Genomic DNA, 20246 nt, shown 5'->3' with positions numbered 1-20246 from the left:
GGAGAGAACTGGGGCCTTCCTTTTCTCGCGCAGCATTCTTACATATAAAGCCGCGGTGCAGACGGCTAAGGGAACACCTGATCAAATCTGCTCTCCCGACTAGCCGCTGGGCTAGTAATGCACCACTTGAAGTTATCGAATAAATCATTGCTTCCTTTGCTGATGGCCGATGAAGCTTTAAATTTAATTGTGCAATCAGCACACACGTAAGTAATCATAATAAAAGTCTGACATGGCTAAGTCAAATATTTTGGGCGAGAGAATTAATTTAATTACACTACACGCAGTAGACGAGCTCTGAACTTGCTCTTTGGAGATACGCTATAGCTATAGTTTTATAGTTATTCTGTTGAAACTTCTCACATTTTTATGATTATAGTGGATCTCCCTTCTACTTAAATTTAAACATCCTAGCTTTATTTATTCGCCTACTTAATCTGTCTTGCTTCCTTAATTTCTAAGACAAAAACCAGAAAATCATGAAGTTCAACTAAAATTTTAATTTATGAGATCCAGAATACTGTTTCTACTAAATTATTATGCAAAAGGAATCTAAATATAAATTTTTAAGTTTCTAGCTCTTTTCTGTTGCGCCAATAATTTTTACAGAAAAACGTCCAAATTTCGAAAATGTTTAAAGCTATTGAATTGATATTCAACACACATTGATTTAGTATTACTCCTGACATGCTAGAAACGTTTCAGGTTATTTACTTCATTTTAAAGTATTGCGCAATATTTATGACGTCAGAGCTAGTTACAGCGGACTAGGCTGGCACACAGTGGAAAGACTGAAGTGAATTTTATAAGGCGTGAGTATGCTGCTTCCCTACACTGGGTAGGCTCATTGTGTCATCACACCGGAAATGGTTGCAGAAGTGAATGCTTTAGTCTTGGACAACTGCAGAATCACCGTAGACGAGATCCATCGGTTATATTAGCGTGGACGCTGCCCACACCATAATGCATCAACACTTGAACTTTGGAAAAATCTGCACACAGTGGGTTCACCAACTGACCGCCAAACAGTGCAATACTCGAATGGCGCTGTCTTTGAGTCCTCTGCAACATTATCATGAGGAGGAATACGGCTTTCTGTCACATATCATCACAGGTGATGAAACATGGTGTCACCATTTTGAACTGGAAAGCAAGCATCCGAGCAAGCCGTGTAAATGTGTGACTTCACCACATCCAAAGAAAACAAAGATCATGCACACCATTCTAATGATGTCATGATGTCCTTCTTCTTGACCGCAAGGGCCCACTGCTTGTCGAGTTCCTGGAACAGAAAACTACTATCAATGCCCAGCATTATCAAGCCACTTTACAGAACCTTAGCTGAGCCATCAAGTCGAAACGCCGAGGCATGTTGTCCAATGGTGGTATCCTCCTGCATGATAATGCCCTCCGCCCACACACGACCAATGCGTGAAGACGACATTGCAGCAGTTTCAGTGGGAAATGCGACCATATAGTCCCGACCTTTCACCGTGTGATTTTCATGTGTTTGCATCTATAAAACTAGCTACTTGCCGACATAGATTCACAACAGATGACGAAGTGTGTGAATGGGTCTAAGCCTGGATCCGACAGCAGCTTACTAGCTTCTTCAAGGATGGAATCGAATGGCTAGTGTCACAATGGAATAAATGTGCCAGCAGTTTTGGCGACTATTTTTGAGTATGTGTACTGTATATAACTACATTTTTGAGTTAGTAAAATTGTTACTGTTACTTTACACTAGTGACTGGGTTTCATTTGATTACCCCCTTATATATCTGTTCCTATACCTACACTGATTCATGTCTAAATTATGGTTCAGAATTTTTTGTAACTGTTCACTCATTAAATTTCGTGGCAGTAGATTAGGTGGAGGGGGGAAGGTAGCTGCTATTATGAACTGATATTCTTCTGCCATGACATTTCAGTAAGATAGCTCTGCCTGCTACCAACCATTTCTGCTGTGGATGCATTCTTGTTGGTCGTGCTCTTCTGGTGATGATGATGATGATGATGATGATGATGATGGTTGTTGTTATAGTTGTTATATCTTAGATAAAGCATAGGAAACACTTTGTGGTGCAGTTATTTTATGTTAAGTGCACTTTAGATACAAAAAATGAGGTCAGCAAATGAAGAAAAGAAACTTTATTGTTACACACATATACGTATATATAAAGGATGGGAGAAACGTGACTGGTGTACAAAGTACACTGGGGCGCGCGCGCGCGCGCACACACACACACACACACACACACACACACACACACACACACACACACACACGATAAAATGGCTTGATGACTGTAAATGTAGGTATACATATTAAAAACATAAATTCAGTTATGGTAAGTGTAATGCAAAGTGGCAAGTAGCACACTCGCAGAGGGTGGTGATTTTTACTTGAAAAGGACACCCCTTGCTGTGTTTGTTCTGTCTGTAACTGTTTGTTCTGTCTGTAACTGGGAGTTTTTGGACAACATCCATTTCAGAATTTAAAATAAAGCCTTTCTTTGTGTGTTTTAAAATTTGTATTAATCTGTGACAAAAATTGATTCCCTGCTCATCATGTTAACTGGTCTGGTAGTCACATACATGTACATAAAATGAATAAAGCTTTAAACTAGCCGAGATAAGAACCTCCATAATGTGACACTGTACTGTTTAACACCATTAATTACAGTTGGAATTATCAAATACAGGTAATATTCATGAATATTACACTGTGCAACTGGCTGAAGGTAGTTACAGGAAAGTAGGTTGACAAATTGGACACTGCTAACTATTCCTATTGATATTGAGATGTAAAGGGGGCCCAGGGCAGTGGACAGTGGTTCAGCTATCAAGGGAGTGACACTTAATGACATTAAACAATGAAATCTCCAGGTTGGAATAGCAACAATGTAAGGAAAAGGTAGATTGCTACTTACCGTAAAGATGACATGTTATGTTGCAGACAGGCACAATTAAAAGGCACACATTAGCTGTCAGCCAGCCTTTTTCAGAAAAAGAAAGAGAAGCACACACACACACACACACACACACACACACACACACACACACACACACACCACACACCACACACCATCTCCGGCATTTGTGGGAGTTCTGGTCTGAACTGCTGGAGGTGTCGATCATTGATGCATGAGGTATGCTTGCTTGTGTGAATGAATGGTGTCTGCTTCTCTTTTCCTGGTGAAGGCTTTGACCAAAAGCTAATGGGTAAGTCCCTTTTAATTGAGCTTATCTGCAACTTAACATGTCACCTTTATGGTAAGTAGCAATCTATCTTTTCCTTACCTGATAGCATTAGATGTTCCAGAGACTGAAACTGACAAGTTTTTATGAAGATTTGGATGATTGTAGTAGGAAGGGATTTTTGGGAGTGTTACGGTTTCAAGATATTTTTACATGACACTGAATGAGTTGGTTGTACAGATTTTTAGGACAGTACTGTTTTACTGTGTGTTAATTACATTATTCACAATCTCAGCAGACACTGTTGAGGCTCCACTCACATAATTGTATTGCTGCACTAAGGATAAAATGTTGTGAAATTTAGGATGAGAAATAAAAACTTGAGCCAAAGGAAAGGCACTCCACTGACAAAGTATTGGAAGTTATTCAATGATGTTATCTGAATACTTTGTTACAAAGTACCCATTATTGGTGGCAGCTCATTGCACGTCATTATGATTTATTCAGTTTGTTTAACCAATTACTTTTACGTGAAAATATCTTCACAACAGTGAAAAAGACAAGAAGATGCAGAGTAATGTGAAAATCCTCAGACAGGTGCGAAAGTACTGTGATCTATTATGAATGAAAACATTCACACCATTGGTGCATTCTTCCATTGCAGTCAGCGAAGCCATACGTGAGATACGTATTAGTCAAGTTTATCATCAGTAATCTTATCCATAATGCTGTGTATCACTGTTAATGTACAACTGACACCTCAAGAAAAACTAACCAGTGACTGAACTGAGCTTTGCAGAATGCAAGCTTGAGGGTTAAAAGTAATGGGGACATCGCTGTTAGCTGCACAAGTACCATAACAAGTTGTTTCCAAACAATACAAACAGTGCATACCGTCAAAATTTGCACTGATGTGCAGGTATTTTTGTTGCAGAGAAACTGCAGGAGGTGGTAAGGAATCAAATGAAATGCAGTTACTTTGCAATGAACCATTGTAGTCCATGGGGCCCATGTACCAAAACACCTACAAAAATATGACGGACACATCTCTGAAATTTTGTTAATGGAATTTATATTTTTCGCTGTAGTTAAGCCACAGGAAAAGTGATAATGTAATGTAATCTGGTGCTGGAGGAGAAAGAGATTATGGTAAAATATGAGAAAACAGTCTTCCCCTCCCCCTTGCCACTGCTCCCACCACCACCACCACCACCACCACCACCACTGCCAGTGCTGCTGTCACTACTACATACCTTGCAAATGCTGGGATATATTCTATGCTATTAAACGCCAGATTCATATATGTGCTGGCTGTGGTTTGAATCTGGACAGGCAGGACACATTTCTGTAACATAACTGTAGCAGATGTCAGTTATGATGTTTGTGTGATATGAACACATGCTTAAGCTATATTGAACATGATTAAAGGTGAATGAAATTAAACTCCTTAAACTTTTTCTTCCAAAGAAAATGATTTTCTCATTTACATCATCTGTAATTTGCTAATAAAAGTGTTAGGTATGCTGGAAGTTTTGATACACTCTATCTTAATTGTGATTATTAGAAACTCAGACCTTCACATATTTTTGGAGTACTCTCACTGATGTTCTTTACACTACAGTATACTCCCAAGCCACTGGAAGGCTTTGCCATGGGCTTTCTTGGGAGGCCCTTTGGTACATGCCATATGCAGATATTTTTAGCTGTTTCTGGAGACTCAGATTTACAGCTGAGGTTGGCATCTACTATGACGGAGGGGCAGAAATCATTCATAGCTTTATCGCAGTGATCGAATGGATGAGGAAGTTGTTTAACGTTGAGCTGCACACCAATTTAGAGTGGAGAGGTGTACATTTCATCCGTTGTGTCCACTGGGGTCCAAGGATAATCAGATTGCCAACGGTGCCTTCATCTTGGCCTTTGAGGGTGATACATTGCCCGAGAAGGGCAAGGTGGTGATCTACCGGTGTGATGTCAAGATTGCGGACGCCCATCACATCCCAGTACTCCATGTGCCCCGCCTCCCATCTGTGTCAGCTGCGGAGAGCGCCATTCGCCTTGCTCACCTGACTGCAGGATTCTCCAGAAAGAAAGGAAAATCATGAAGCACAAGACCCTGGACAGACTGAACTACACTGAGGCTAAGAGAAAATTCCAATGCCTGCATCCTGTGCGTATGACATTGTCTTAAGATGACGCTACTACAGGTCTGGCCCTATCAGCTCTGGCAACCCAGGTCACTTCTCAGAGCCGCAAGACTACACCTGTCCCCTTGATGGTGGGGGCCATTTCCCTCCCTGTTGCACCTGCACTAACTGCTTTGGGAGCAACACCCCTCCAACCATCGGGGACGTCCGTCCCCACTTCTAAGCTTGAGAAGTGTAAGTTTGCTTCGGCTTCTCTTGCTAGGAAGGGGTCCCTTGGGTCACTCCCTTCCCAGGTTTCTTTTAGTGGGAAAGACGATACCCCCCTGTGGCTGAAGAGCCCAAAAGCAGCTGTTCGTAGGGCTTAACGCCCATCCTCAGTCCTGGAGACTGAGCCAGTGAAGTCCTCCCAGCCAGGGAAATTCAAGGAGCAGCGAGAGAAATCCAAAAAGAAAACCCCTAAGACCAAGGAAATTGTAGCGGCACCCACACCACCACTACCTACAAGCTCTGCAGCTGAGGATGAGGTGGAGATTTTGGCGTCTGCTGAGGACCTACATCTCGCCAGACCCTCAGACATAGTGGATATAGACAGCTCAGGCAATAAATCGGTTGCAGTAGGTGACTGAGGCGTAAACTGCCTCACTGAATGTTCCGTGCCTTCCCAGTCTCATGATGTCATCCTCCAGTGGAAATGTGACGGTTTATTCCACCGCCTGTCTGAGCTACAGCAACTGTTAAGCTTTACACCTGCTATCTGCATTGCACTTTACCTTAATGATGGTCCACTCACTGTAGTGGAGGCATATCGATTCTTAGGACTGGTTTTAGACACTCGATTGACGTGGCTCCCTCATCTTCGTCAGCTCAAGCAGAAGTGCTGGCAGCACTTCAGTGCCCACTGTTGCCTGAGCACGCCAATAGGGGTGCAGATCGCTGCTGCAGCTCAACAGAGCCCTTGTCCAATCCCGAATTGACTATGGGAGTGTGGTTTATGGTTGAGCAGTGCCTCCAGCATTGCATTTACTCAACCCTGTGCACCACTGTGGGGTTCGATTAGCGACAAGCGAGTCCGGTGGTCAGTGTATTGGTGGAGGCTGGTGTCCCTCCACTACAAACCAGACGTGTGCAACTGCTTGCCAGTTACACAGCACACATTCATAGTTCCCCTGAGCATCCGAATAACTATCTCCTTTTCCCGCCCATGGCAGTCCATATCTCACATCGGCAGCCCTGATAGGGGCTAACAATTGCGGTTCGTGTGCGGTCCCTTTTCTCCGAACTGGAGTCCTTCCCTGTACCACCTATACTTGCGGTCCATTCACGTACGCCTCCATGGTGTACGCCTCGACCACAGCTTCGTCTGGACCTTTTGCATGGCCCTAAGGACTCAATTAACCCCGCCACTCTCTGCTATCGCTTCCTCTCGAATCTTGACGTGTTCAGTGGCTCTGAACTGGTTTACACAGACAGCTCAATGCCTGATGGTCACGTAGGCTTCGCATATGTTCATGGAGGACATGTTGAGCAGCACTCCTTGCCAGTTGGCTGCAGTGTTTTCACTGCAGAGCTGGCGGCCATATCTCGTGCTCTTGAGTACATCTGCTCGTGCCCTGACGAGTCATGCACAACAGTTTAATGACTGATGGTAATGTGGGCTTTGCATCTGTCCACAGAGGCCATATTGAACAGTATTTCTTGCCAAATGGCTGTAGTGTGTTCACTGCAGGGCTGGTAGCCATACCTCGTGCAGTTCAGTATATTCGTTGATGCCCCGAGGAATCGTTTCTTCTGTGTACTGACTCATTGAGCAGCCCACAAGCTATCGACCAGTGCTATCCTTGCCACCCTCTGGTACTGTCCATTCAGGAGTTCATCTATGCCTCGGAACAGTCTCGCCGTTCCGTGGTGTTGTGTGGACCTCAGGACACGTCCGAATCCCCAGCAACGAACTTGCCGACAGGCTGGCCAAACAAGCAACACGGAAACTGCTTCTGGAGATGGGCATCTCCAAAGCTGACCGGCATTCTGTCTTACACCGCAGGGTTTTCAGGCTTTGGGAGACGGAATGGCATGACAGTATGCACAATAAGCGGCATGTCATTAAGGAGACGTCGAATGTGTGGAAGGTTTTCATGCACTCCTCTCGCAGGGAATCAGTTGTCCTCTGCCAGCTCCACATTGGCCATACCTGGCTAATGCATGGTTACCTACTCCGTTGCGAGGAACCACCACAGTGTCGCTGTGACTCTCAAATGACAGTCATCCACCCCTTGCTGGACTGCCCGCTTGTAGCCACTCTGCGGCAGACTTTTAACTTTCCCAGCACCCTGCCTTCGGTGTTGGGCGACAGTGCCCCCATAGCAGCTTTAGTTTTACGTTTTATCCTTAAGAGTGGGTTTTATACTTCTATGTAGGTCTTAGCACGTGTCCTTTGTCCCTCCATGTCCTCCCACCATAGTGCTTTTAGGGTGGAGGTTTTAATGTGTTGCAGATGGGTTGTCTTTCCCTTTTTATTCTTGTGGTTGGTCAGCCACTGTAATCTGCTTTAATGTTTTACTCTCTTCGGTTTCTAGCATCTCTCTGTTGTTTTCTCATCCTCTTTTGTTCCTTTTAGTGTTTGTTGCCTTCCCTTCGTTCTTGTGGCTTTTCCTTTCCGTTTTGTGTTATATGTTTCGTCCATTTTATTCTCACACTTGTGGCATTGTTTTATTAGGAACAAGGGACCGATGACCTTGTAGTTAGGTCCCTTCTCCCGCCTTTAAACCAACCAACCAACCAAATTTTTCAACCTGACAATTACCTCCAAGGTCTCATAAACTACTGCTAATCCAATCCCAAGAGTAAACTAAATGTGTTGAAAGGTACATTGTTGAGCATGTTTCAGTTATCATATCTTTTAGACTTTACACTTGTTTTCTCCAGTATTGTTACTGGATGTGCCAACACTTACCTCAAAGAGTATTTGTCATATCTGAATTCATTAAATCAGCTGCAAAATGTTAAGGAAGATAGTGACCAAAAGCCTACTACAGATGTTTCCAATACTGATCTGCGTTCAGTCATACCTTACAATAATAATAAAAATCATACAGCAGACATGCTCCTTTAAGCAATTTGTACCCAAATCTGCCATGTGATGCAAAACAGATTCAGGACTAGTCGCCCACCAAGAAAATTGAGCAAGCTGAAACTCATTCAACTTGCTGATGATTGCTGCTGGCAGCTGACTTTCCTGAAAATTAATCTGTTAAAAAGAGCCAAGGAATTCTCAAAACTTGCAGAGTGACATTTGTAAAAAGATTAGTAAGTACACGTACCATTTGTTGATAAATTGTCTGAGAAATATATATAGTTAGTAATGCAGTGTGCCACCTAATCACACAGGGATCACGCTGCTGATGCCTGTGCCATTAACTCCCTACGTATGTCAAGGGGTAGTTGCCCATCCTCTGGGGCATCGGGATGATTCCCGGCAATGGCCATCCCGCCAGGTGGCCTTTGCTGCGGCTGGGTGGCGCGCGTGGGGATGGTCCCAGGTCGCAGTGGGGGAGGGGGGGGGGGAGACCAGCAGTCTCTAAGCGTTCACTAGCTCAATTAAACGCACAGAAGTATGACCCCAAATCGTTCCCCTCCCTGGCCCCACCATAGAGGAACTAAGGCTAAGGATGGCAGTGGATCTTATTTGCCCCGGTACCTTGTATGTTCGAAAGCTGATGGGAATCTTCCAGAAACCTCAGTTTTTTTGTTGAGCATTTAGAGGACAAGTTTGGGGGAGTGGAGGGGTTTTCCAAAATGAGATCTGGGTCAGTCTCGATCAAAACAGCATGGATGTTACTCACTTGTGACAAGCTGGGGGATGTTTCTGTAACAATTATGCGCCCCATAAGAGCTTAAATATGGTGCAGGGTATCATATTTCACAGGGACCTTCTTTTGCAATATGACAATGAGTTGAGTTGTGTGCCAATTTAGAGCAGTGAAGTGTACATTTCGTCCCGCGTGTCCACTGGGATCCAAGGAATAATCAGGTTGCCACCAGTGCCTTCATCTATTCCTTCGAGGCTGACACATTGCCCGAGAAGTTCAAGGTGATGGTCTAAAGCTATGATGGAAAGCCCCATATCACTCCGCGATGCAGTGCTTTAAGTGCTGGAAGTTCCGCCATATGTCTTCCCACTCTACTTTCAGCGTGACATGTTGAGATTGCAGACGCCCATCATATCCAAATACTCAATGTGCCCTGCCTCCCATCTGTGTCGACTGCGGAGAGCACCATTCGCCTTGCTCGCCAGCCTGCAGAATTCTCCAGAAAGAAAGGAAGGTCATGAAGTAAAAGACCCTGGACCGACTGACCTACACTGAGGCTAAGAGAAAATTTGAATGGCTGCATCCTGTATGTATGACATTGTCGTACACCATCGCTACTACAGTTTTGGTACCATCAGCTCTACCAACCAGTCACCTCTCAGAGCCGGAAGACTACACCTGACCCCTTGATGGTGGGGGGTGTTTCCCTTTCTGTTGCTCCCGCACCACCTACTTCGGGAGCAACACCCCCCCCCCCCCCCCCCAACACCCCCCAACCATTGGGGTCGTCTGTCCCCACTTCTAAACCGGAGAAGCGTAAGTCTTCTTCAGCTTCTCTCGCTAGGATGGGGTCCCGTGGGTAACTCCCTTCCCCGGTTTCTGGTAGTGGGAAAGATGACACCAGTCAGTGGTTGAAGAGCTCAAAAGCAACTGGTTGTAGAGCCTCACACTCATCCTCAGTCCCAGAGACTGAGCTAGTGAACTACTCCCAGCCAGGGAAACCCAAGGAAATTGCGGTGGAACCACACCACCGATACCTACAAGCTCTGCATCTAAGGATGGGGTGGAGATTCTGCATCTGCTTAGGACCTAGATCTTGCCAGACCCTCAGACACGATGGCTATAGACTGCTCAGGAAGTAAGTCGGTGGCAGCAGGTGACTCTGAGGTGTAAACTGCCTCATTCAATGTTCCATGCCTTCCCAGTCTCATGATGACATCATCCTCCAGTGGAATTGCGGTGGTTTTATCCACCACGTGGCTGAGCTATGGCAACTGTTCAGCTTTACACCTGCTGTCTGCATCGACCTCCAGAAAACTTGGTTCCTGGCAATGCAGACCCATGCCCTCCACGGCTATAAGGTGTATTATAGGAACCGTAGCGACTATGATCGGGTGTCAGGTGACGTTTGCGTTAATGTCCTAAACTCAGTCTGTAGTGACACTGTGCCCCATCAAACCCGTCTTGAAGCTGTGGCTGTCAGAATAAGGACTGCATAGGAATAACTGTCTGCAATGTATATCTTCCTCCAGATGATGCAGTACACCCTGAATGTATTAGCTGCACTGATTGACCAACCTCCTAAACCTTTCCTGCTTCTAGGAGATTTTATCGCCCATAACCTCTTGTGGGGTGGCACCATGTTTACTGGCTGAGGCAGAGATGTCGAAACTTTACTGTCTTAGTTTGCCCTCTGCCTCTTAAATACTGGGGCCGCCACAAATTTCAGTGTGGCTCATGGTAGTTACTCGACCATTGATTCATCAATTTGCAGTCCAGGACTTCTCCCATCTATCCATTGGAGAGCACATGACGACCTGTGTGGTAGTGACCTGTGTGGTAGTGACCTGTGTGGTAGTGACCTGTGTGGTAGTGACCTGTGTGGTAGTGACCACTTCCCCATCTTCCTGTCAATGCCCCGGCATCAGGCCCACGGGCACCTGCCCCGTTGGGCTTTAAACAAGGCGGACTGGGAAACTTTCACCTCTGCTGTAACCGTTGAATCTCCACAAACGGTAACATTGATGTGATGGTCGCACAAGTGACTACAACAATTGTTTCTGTGGCAGAAAATGCGATCCCTCGCTCTTTAGGGTTACCCCGGTGTAAGGCAGTCCCTTGGTGATTGTCAGAAGTCGCTGAAGCTGTTAAGGAGCATTGGCAAGCTTTACAGCGGCATAAGCGGCACCCTTACCTGGACTACCTCATAGCCTTTAAATGGTTCTGTGCCTGAATTCGCGAACTTATCAAATGACAGAAGCAGGAGTGTTGGGAGAGAGACGTCTTGACCGTTAGGGGCCATACATCACCTTCCCAAGTCTGGGCAAAGATCAAAAATGTTTTCAGGTACCAGACCCCAACAGGTGTTCCCAGTGTTACCACAAACGGAATGTTATATACCGATGCAAACGTGATTGCCGAGCACTTTGCCGAGCACTTTGCCGAGCACCTTGCCGAGCACCTTGCCGAGCACCTTGCCGAGCACCTTGCCGAGCACCTTGCCGAGCACCTTGCCGAGCACCTTGCCGAGCACCTTGCCGAGCACCTTGCCGAGCACCTTGCCGAGCACCTTGCCGAGCACCTTGCCGAGCACCTTGCCGAGCACCTTGCCGAGCACCTTGCCGAGCACCTTGCCGAGCACCTTGCCGAGCACCTGTGTTGGAGAATTACCCCCAGCCTTTCGCACTATCAAATGGCGGCGGGAAGGGATAGTCCTCTCATTCACTACATGCCACAGTGAATCCTATAACGCCTCATTTACAGAGTGGGAGCTCCTCGGTGCCCTTGCACATTGCCCCAACACAGCTCCTGGTCCTGATTGGTTCCACAGTTAGATGATTAAACATCTCTCATCTGACTACAAGTGACTATATCCTCATCATCTTCATCTGGATCTGATGCAATGGTGTCTTTCCATCGCAGTGGCAGGAGAGCACCATCATTCCGGTGCTCAAACCCAGTAAAAACCTGCTTGATGTGGATAGCTATCGGCCCATCAGCCTCACCAACGTTCTTTGGAAGCTGTTGGAATGTATGATGTGTCAGTGGTTGGGTTGGGTTCTGGAGTCACATGCCCTACTGGCTCCATGTCATGGTGGCTTTTGCCAGGGTTGCTCTACCACTGATAATCTTGTGTCCCTGGAGTCTGCCATCCAAGCAGTCTTTTCCAGACACCACACTTGGTTGCCATCTTTTTAGACTTACGTAAAGCGTACAACATGACCTGGAGACATCATATCCATGCCACATTGTGAGAGTGGGGTCTCGTGGGCCCGCTCCCGATTCTTATCCAAAACTTCCAGTCGTTTCATACTTTCCATGTCCAAGCTGGTGACTCCCATAGTTCTATTCATATCCAGGAGAATGGAGTCCTGCAGGGCTCTGTATTGAGTGTATCTTTATTTTTAGTTGCCATTAACGGTCTAGCAGCAGGTGTCGGCCCCTCCGTCTCACCTTCTCTGTATGCAGACTACTTCTGCATTTCATACTGCTGCTACAGTACTGGTGTTGCTGAGCTTCGCCTCCAGGGAGCCATCCACAAGGTGCAGTCATGGGCTCTAGCCCATGGATTACAGTTTTCCGCCATGAAGACGTGTTCGTGCATTTCTGTTGTGTCATACCATTTATCCGGAACCAGCACTTTACCTTAATGACGATCCACTCACTGTAGTGGAGACATATCGATTCTTAGGTCTGGTTTTCGACACTCGTTTGACTTTGCTTTCCTCATCTTCGTCAGCTTAAACCCAAGTGTTGGCAGCACCTCAATGCCCTCCGCTGCCTGAGCAACACCAATTGGGGTGCAGATTGCTCCATGCTGCTGCAGCTCTACAGAGCCCTTGTTGACTCCCGCCTTGACTATGGGAGTGTGATTTATGGTTTGGCAGCGCCCTCAGCATTGCGTTTGTTTGACCCGTTGCACCATTGCGAAGTTCGTCTACCGACAGCAGCTTATAGGTAGAGTACGGTGACAAGCGTACTGGTGGAGGTTGCAGTCCCTCTATAGATCAGACGTTCGCAAGTGCTCGCCAGTTACATTGCACACATTCGTAGCTCTCCTGAACATCCTAATTACCATCTTCTTTTCCCAACCATGGCGGTTCACCCCTGCATAGGTGGCCCACGTCAGGGCTAACGATTGTGGTTCACGTGCAATTGCTTCTGTCTGAACTGGAGTCCTTCCCTTCACCACCTCTCCTTGAAGTCCATTCACGTACACCTCCACAGTGTAGCTGTAGGCCAGAGCTTCACCTGGACCTTTCCTGTGACCCTAAGGACTCTGTTAACCCTGTGGCTCTCCGCTGTCACTTCCTCTAGATTGTTGAAGTGTTCTGGGGCTCTGAAGTAGTTTACACCAACAGTTTGATGACTGATGGTAATGTTGGCTTTGCCTTTGTCCACAGAGGCTATATTGAACAGCATTCCTTGCCCAATGGCTGCAGTGTATTCACTGCAGGACTGGTGGCCATATCTCGTGCACTTCAGTATATCCGTTGATGCCCCAAGGAATCGTTTCTTCTGTGGACTGACTCCTTGAGCAGCCTATAAGCTACTGACCAGTGCTACCCTCTCCATCCTTTGGTGGCGTCCAGCCAGGAGTCCATCTCTGCCCTGGACTGGTCCCATCGTTCAGTGGTGTTTGTGTGGATCCCAGGACACATCAGCATCCCAGGCAACAAACTTGCCGACAGGCTGGCCAAACAGGCTATGCGGAAACCGCTTCTGGAGATGGGCATCTCTGAACCTGGCCTGCGTTCTGACTTACGGTTTTTCCGCTTTGGGAGGCGGTATGGCATAACAGTATGCACAACAAAGTGCGTGTCATTAAGGAGACTACGAATGTGTGGAAGTCTTCCATGCGGGCCTCTCGCAGGGAATCAGTTGTCCTCTGCTGGCTCAGCATTGGCCTTGCTGGGGCGACCCACAATTGCCTCTTGCGCCGTGAAGACCTGTCTCAGTGTTGGTGTGGTGCCCGGTTGACAGTGGCCCATATTCTGGTGCACTGTCCCACTTTGACTGCCCAGCGACGAAATCTTGGTTTACCGTACTCATTGCCGCTCATTTTATCTGACAACGCCTCATTGGCTGATTTAGTTTTACGTTTTATTCATGAGGGTGGGTTTTATCATTTGATCTAAGCATGTCCTTTGTCCCTCTGTGTCCTCCACCCTAGTGCTTTTAGGGTGGAGGTTTTAATGTGTTGCAGAGAGGCTTGTGGTCGGCCAGCCACTGTATTCTGCTTTCTTGTTTTACTCTGATGTTTTCTTGTCCTCTTTTGTTCCTTTTAGTGTTTGTTGCCTTTCCTTCATTCTTGTGGTTTTTCCTTTCTTTCCATTCTGTGTTATATGTCTCGTCTGTTTTAGTCTTTCACTTTTCACATTGTTTTATTAGGAACAAGGGACCAATGACCTCGTAGTTTGGTCCTTTCCCCCTTCTTTTAAACCAACCAATCAACTAACCTATAACATGGCTGTCAGATGTGAGCAAAACAAAGTTTTCTGTTCTTGCAAAAGCAGAACAGACCTAATGGGCATAGGAATCACCAGTGCCTTCTGTTCTTGTAAGGGTCGTACTGTCCTAGACCAGGACTAGTCTCTTTACTAATTTCAGTGTAAGAAAAGAAAATAACAAGCAACATCCATAGAGAACAGCAAGAGTACACAAAGCATTCACTAGTGCTACAGCACCAGTTGTTTGCATTGGTTGACAGTGTTGTTTGTTGTTTTAACATGTGGTATTTCAGGCCTGATGATTAACAGTGTCTTACACAATCACAGATCGAAACATCCTGCACTTTAAGCTGCCATGATGAAGTTTCTGTATACTATAAGTAAAAGATAGGACTACAGCCTTGTGTGGATTTCATTAAAACATTTCACTTCATTTTATTAATAGTTTGTAATAATCTTGTTTCTGTCAGTTTGAGCGACTGAGTCTTTGGCGTATTTTTGTTTTCAGATGTAGATTTTCTTGCCTCGTGTGGCTCTGCCTCAGCCATTACTCCTCGTGGTCCACGATTACTGGAAAATTCAGGTATGAAAACTTAAGGAGTACTATGAATGAATGAATGTAATTCATACTCTACTTGTGCTAGAAATGTAACTTACATAACACATTTATGTATGACAGTTTTAATGGTGTAGTTCATTTTCCAGAAAATGCCTCGAGAGATGGAGCAGCTACAAGGAATGCTGATGTGTTTGACATTGAAGGATTGGATCTTGGCTCTTTAGACTTTGAGGAACAAGAACTTATTAAAATGATACAATCATTAGAAGTTGCTTGTGCAACTGCAGATGAAGAACTAATGAGCTGCAGGAATGCAGGAAAAACTCAAAGTAATCAGAAAATACAAATAAATGGATCTTCAGCACCACAATACTTTGAACCACAATCCTTTGACAAACTTAATACACCAGATCTAGGCTCAGAACAGCCCACCATCAAGGTGGTAGGTAATAACAAATTACCAGAGTGTTCTGGGGAGCAAGACTTGGAGAAAATAAAACAAACTGATATCAGCCCAGAACAGCTGCAGCCATCTGTCAGTGCTATGGAAAGTGTTTTACTGCATAACAACGATGTGGAGAACAAAGCAGCACTGCCTTGTGGTGCACAGAATACTGGAAAATCAAGACAGCCAAATGTTGGAACTGCACAGCATTCTTGTAAATTACCTGAGGAGCCAGTATCAACTAGCTGTCTCACTGAAGCTAAAGATTTGTGTTCTGATCGGATCACATTGGAAGAACTTCTTGGAAATGATTTTGAGAAATTTTTGAATGATTTAAATGTAGGTGATTTCCAAGATGTTATCTCATTTGATCAACAACCAGAGGAGGTCTTGTTGGAATGCTTAGAGATCCGCAAGGGTGATGATTCAGAAGTACAAGATAAAGAAGTGATGGAGAAAGATTTAAGCAGCAGTCTGCATGACCTTGATGCTGTTGAGGATGAATCAGATGTTGCAGACATTGATGACATAATATCAGAAAAGCTTAATGCAAAATACAAGTGTGATGAAATTAGTCCTGATTTTGATTTAGAACACGTGCTGCATTTTAAGTGTGGTAAAAAACAAGAATCCAGTGTTTCAGATTTCCAGGCTGAATCACTGTCTGAACAAAGTATTGAGCAGAAACTTGAGACAGTAAGACGACAAAAAGAACTTTTGTTATCTTCTAAGCCATGGAATAAATGTTTATATGGTGCTCCAGATGCTTGTAAAAATTTGAACTTTACTACATGTGGCAGTCACAGCATATCACAAAACACTCAGGCTTTGCTTTGTGAAAACAAAAGTCAACATCCAGGGTATACAACTGCTGAATTTAATGGGGCACATGTTTTCAAAAATGCCTCAAGAACAAATGTTTCTAGTGACAGCTTTCTGTCACAGAACCTACAGAGAAGACCCAGTGAGAGAGAACATAAGCTGTCACGTGGTACAGATGTGAAAGACATATTTCGTAACACACTGAATGCTAATTATACAAAAGCAAAGAGAATTCCCATGGCTCGAGCAACAGGAAGTGCAGCTAGTAAAGATAATGGTTCAAATTCAAGCACAAAGGACTCACGAAGCAGTGCTACTCCACGAATGGAGCAGAAAGAAACTTCAGCTGTTGCAAATCTTTTGAATTTGCTTATAAAAACGTCGTGTGCAGATTATAATGGCGATAAAACTGATGAATTGGAAGCTGTAGAAGCTCAGTTACTATCTCATTTTAAAAAGGCTCCCATAACCTATTGCAGACTGAACACCATAAAAGCAGCTTGTAAGCATGCTGCTAGTGTTGCTGCAGAAGGTAAACTAGCATCTAGAACTAATACAGATATATCTGCTGAGAACATTTTACAGCCTTTGCAAAAATCTGAATACAATCAGGCTACCACATCCTCATTTAACAGTGTTAAACCGACCAGAAATGGCAAAACACATGGTAGATCAACTAGAGGGCAGCTGTTTGCACAGACACAGAATCTGTTTAGAGAAATGGATGAAAAAAGAGCATTGAAATCAAAATGTTATACGCAAGGTACCTGCAGCAAAACTCGCAAAGAAAATAAAATATATCCAAATCCATTTTACCAAGAAGGAAGAGAGAACAATTCAGGTAAAGGAAGTAAATGCAGTCAGTGTGGAAAAGCAAAACGCCCACCCGGGGTTCTTCTGAAGAACCATTATCCAGCTCTTAACAGTTACAAATTTTGCTATAGCAGTGCCACAGAAAATGTTACAAACAATGTTCCACTTTCTTCCAAGAAATCTGAATGTGATCAGGCACCTTCTTCACTCACTTTGAAAACTGTTACACCTTCTAGTTCATCGTATAAAGTAGCAAAAGATAAAAGCACTATGACAGAAATGGACGACCAAATTAAAGCTTTTAAGTCAGGTAGCTGCAGCACAAGTAAAAATCAAAAGGAGGGTGAAACGAAATCCCCTGTAAACATATGTAAACTGGGAGGAAAGAGTCCTTTAAATGGCAAAGGGGGCAAATGCTGTCAGCCAGGAAAAGTAAAAAGCCCATCTGATGCTTGTTCAGCACATATTAACAAACAAGGTTTCGATCCTAACAACAGTACAGAAAATATCTCTAACAGTGTTTTGCTGGCCTCACGGAAGTCAGAAACCAGCCAAGTACCTACTACATGCTCAGTTAAAACTAGTAAAACATTAAGTAAATCCTGCAAAGCCACAAAAGAGAAAAGTACAATGGCTAATGAAAAGAAAGTGCCAAAATCAGATAATAATATCAAAGGTACATTTCATGACAGGTTTGAAGAAACTCAGTATAAATTTCATGGAGATGTTAACTCTCTGTGTGCTAAACATGCTGCAGCTGTTGGACTAAACAAAGGTTGCCAACAGGGGAAAATGAAAGGAACAGTAGTTCTTCAGAAAAATAGTTCTCAAATTGTTGACAATGGAACAAATAAAGGTAGTCCAAAGAAAGGACAGAAAACTGTGGCTGGCCCCAAAGGTGTAAACTTTCACAAAGAAATGAAGGGCGCACCACAGGCAATATCGACTTCAGATGTAGGAATAAACTCACAAGGAAATGGGAAATGCTTCATTACTGGCATTGAGACTACTGTGGGAAACACAGGTGATAGCAAACAGCGTACTGAAAATGAAGTTCCTTCTGTTTCTTCGCAGGATATGTGCACTGACATCAATAAAGGAGGAAGTGTGCCAAACAAAAAACTGAATGCAGCAGGTAGTACCAAACGCACAAGCAGGGCTAGAAGAAGAAAGACTAAGGAAGAAAGTAAAGGTCAAGAAGTGACTGCACAGTGAATCTATCTTGGGTACATTTGGTATTCCAAAGTAGCCAAAGATCAATGAAAATTTGAGACAAGGAAACATAGGACTACATTTGTTCATCGTTGAGTACTAATGAAGAACTAAAAAGGAAAATAAACTGTCTTCTCCTACTTGAAACTTAGTATTTTTGGTGCTACACATTTGGCTGGAGAGTGTTGGAATTGTAGCTGTAGCCATATGCTGTGATTGGAGAGATTGGGTAAGAGTGTGAATGTGAATTTTACAAGTTACGTTAAGTGTAATTTCACAGGCAGTAGACCATGGAAACGTGTAGCCACCCAGTTATAAGCTTTTAACTATTCTTTTTGAAAGATGTGTGTGGCTTAAGTATTTGGTAGCACACAGCATGAAGAGGAAGGCTGATATTCTTAGAAATGAGCAGTGCAGTAGTAGTTTGTGGCACAGTTATGAGTAATGACATTAAGTAAATGAATCTAAAGTAACAAATGTTGACGTCTTTTCGTGGGAAAAAAATTTCTGAACTTGCAAATCTCGTGTAGTGGTTTTGAGTGTATGGAAAGTGGGCCTATTTTAAGTTCCCACAGGATTAGAAGTGGTGTGTGTGTGTGTGTGTGTGTGTGTGTGTGTGTGTGTGTGTGTGTGTGTAAGTAAGATATTCTTAAGACTAAAGCATTGGTTAAATATTATTTTAACCAACTATAATTGGGAGACTGCTAATTAATGATAAAACAGATTTGTAGCATATGTTACCCTGAATTGTGACTTCATATTAATAACCCACTGTTGAATATTTTGGAGTCTTTGTTGCTGCTTCTTTATATCTCTGTGCTCTCTCTTCTGTTGTGGAAACAATCTTTCACCATTGTCAGCTGTCACAAAGCATGAAAGAAAATTTACTAACATCAAATCCACAGGGATGCAGATATGATGGCTAGCACTTATCTTCATGAGGCATAACTCCCAGCACCCTTGTCACATGAAAATAGTGTTTCTTAGCTGTCACAACCACAGATTCCTTCTTCAGTGCAGGGAAGAAGAAATAGTTGGAGCTAGAAGAGTGGGTAGGTATAAATAAGAATGAAGGTTGAGAGACAGACCCACCCCAGAGAAGGGAGGCAAAGATGAAGAACCATATGTTGGACAGGGGGACTGATGATATTAACAATAGACATTGTGCTACCTTCAGTTTAGTTATGAGACAAGGGAATGATGGTGCCATAAGTAAAGGTGAATAGAGATGAGAAAAGAAAATCAGCAGGTGAGAGGAAAAAAAAGAGTAAAATAGGGCTGGGAAGGAGAGAAATTAGATATAAAAAATTTAATAAGCACTAATGGGGGAGGCAGAGGTGGTAGTGTGAGAGCGTGTTTCAGAGTAATTTGTTCTTCCAGACTTCATTTAAATTGGTGTTGAGTGAGGAGATCCAAATGACCGATGCTGTAAAAGAGCCACTCGGGTATCCTGAGTCGTGTTGTAAAGTACGATTAAAAAACACGAATACACTCAGTCAAACAGTTTGTCTTGGAGGCATTCAGCACTGAATTACTGAGTAAGCAAGATTCTTGGTGACCTATTTCCCCCCCCCCCCCCCCCCCCCAACCATGTTCTCTTTTCTGCATGTGAGCTAGGAATACTGTCATGATTAATTTTTGTACCTCTCTTGTAACTGCTTTAGGAGTTGAGCCTCCTAAAGGTAAGTACTGCTTACACCATCTGTCACTTCTGAATGGAATTTTTCTTCTTATACCATTAGTCATTACCCAGAAAATTCAGCCTGTCAACTGTTAACTTTAAAATACAAC

The 20246-nt window shown here is 44.1% G+C and overlaps 1 protein-coding gene across 1 annotated transcript in view; it reads left to right on the top strand.

Moving 5' to 3' along the window:
• LOC126248039 (uncharacterized) overlaps positions 1–20012 on the top strand; it is a 71323-nt gene extending 51311 nt beyond the window's left edge. The window contains exons 4-5 of the mRNA XM_049948660.1: positions 15113–15187; positions 15310–20012. Coding sequence (XP_049804617.1) covers positions 15113–15187; positions 15310–18458 — 3224 coding nt within the window. The 3' untranslated portion in view covers positions 18459–20012. The remainder of the gene's footprint in view (positions 1–15112; positions 15188–15309) is intronic.
• Positions 20013–20246: the final 234 nt, after the last annotated feature.

The sequence above is a fragment of the Schistocerca nitens genome, chromosome 3 (genome assembly GCF_023898315.1).
Source record: "Schistocerca nitens isolate TAMUIC-IGC-003100 chromosome 3, iqSchNite1.1, whole genome shotgun sequence".
Classification (NCBI taxonomy): Eukaryota; Metazoa; Arthropoda; class Insecta; order Orthoptera; family Acrididae; genus Schistocerca; species Schistocerca nitens.
The sequence above is the reverse complement of the archived record's forward strand: the minus strand, read 5'-3'. Positions and strand labels throughout refer to the sequence as shown.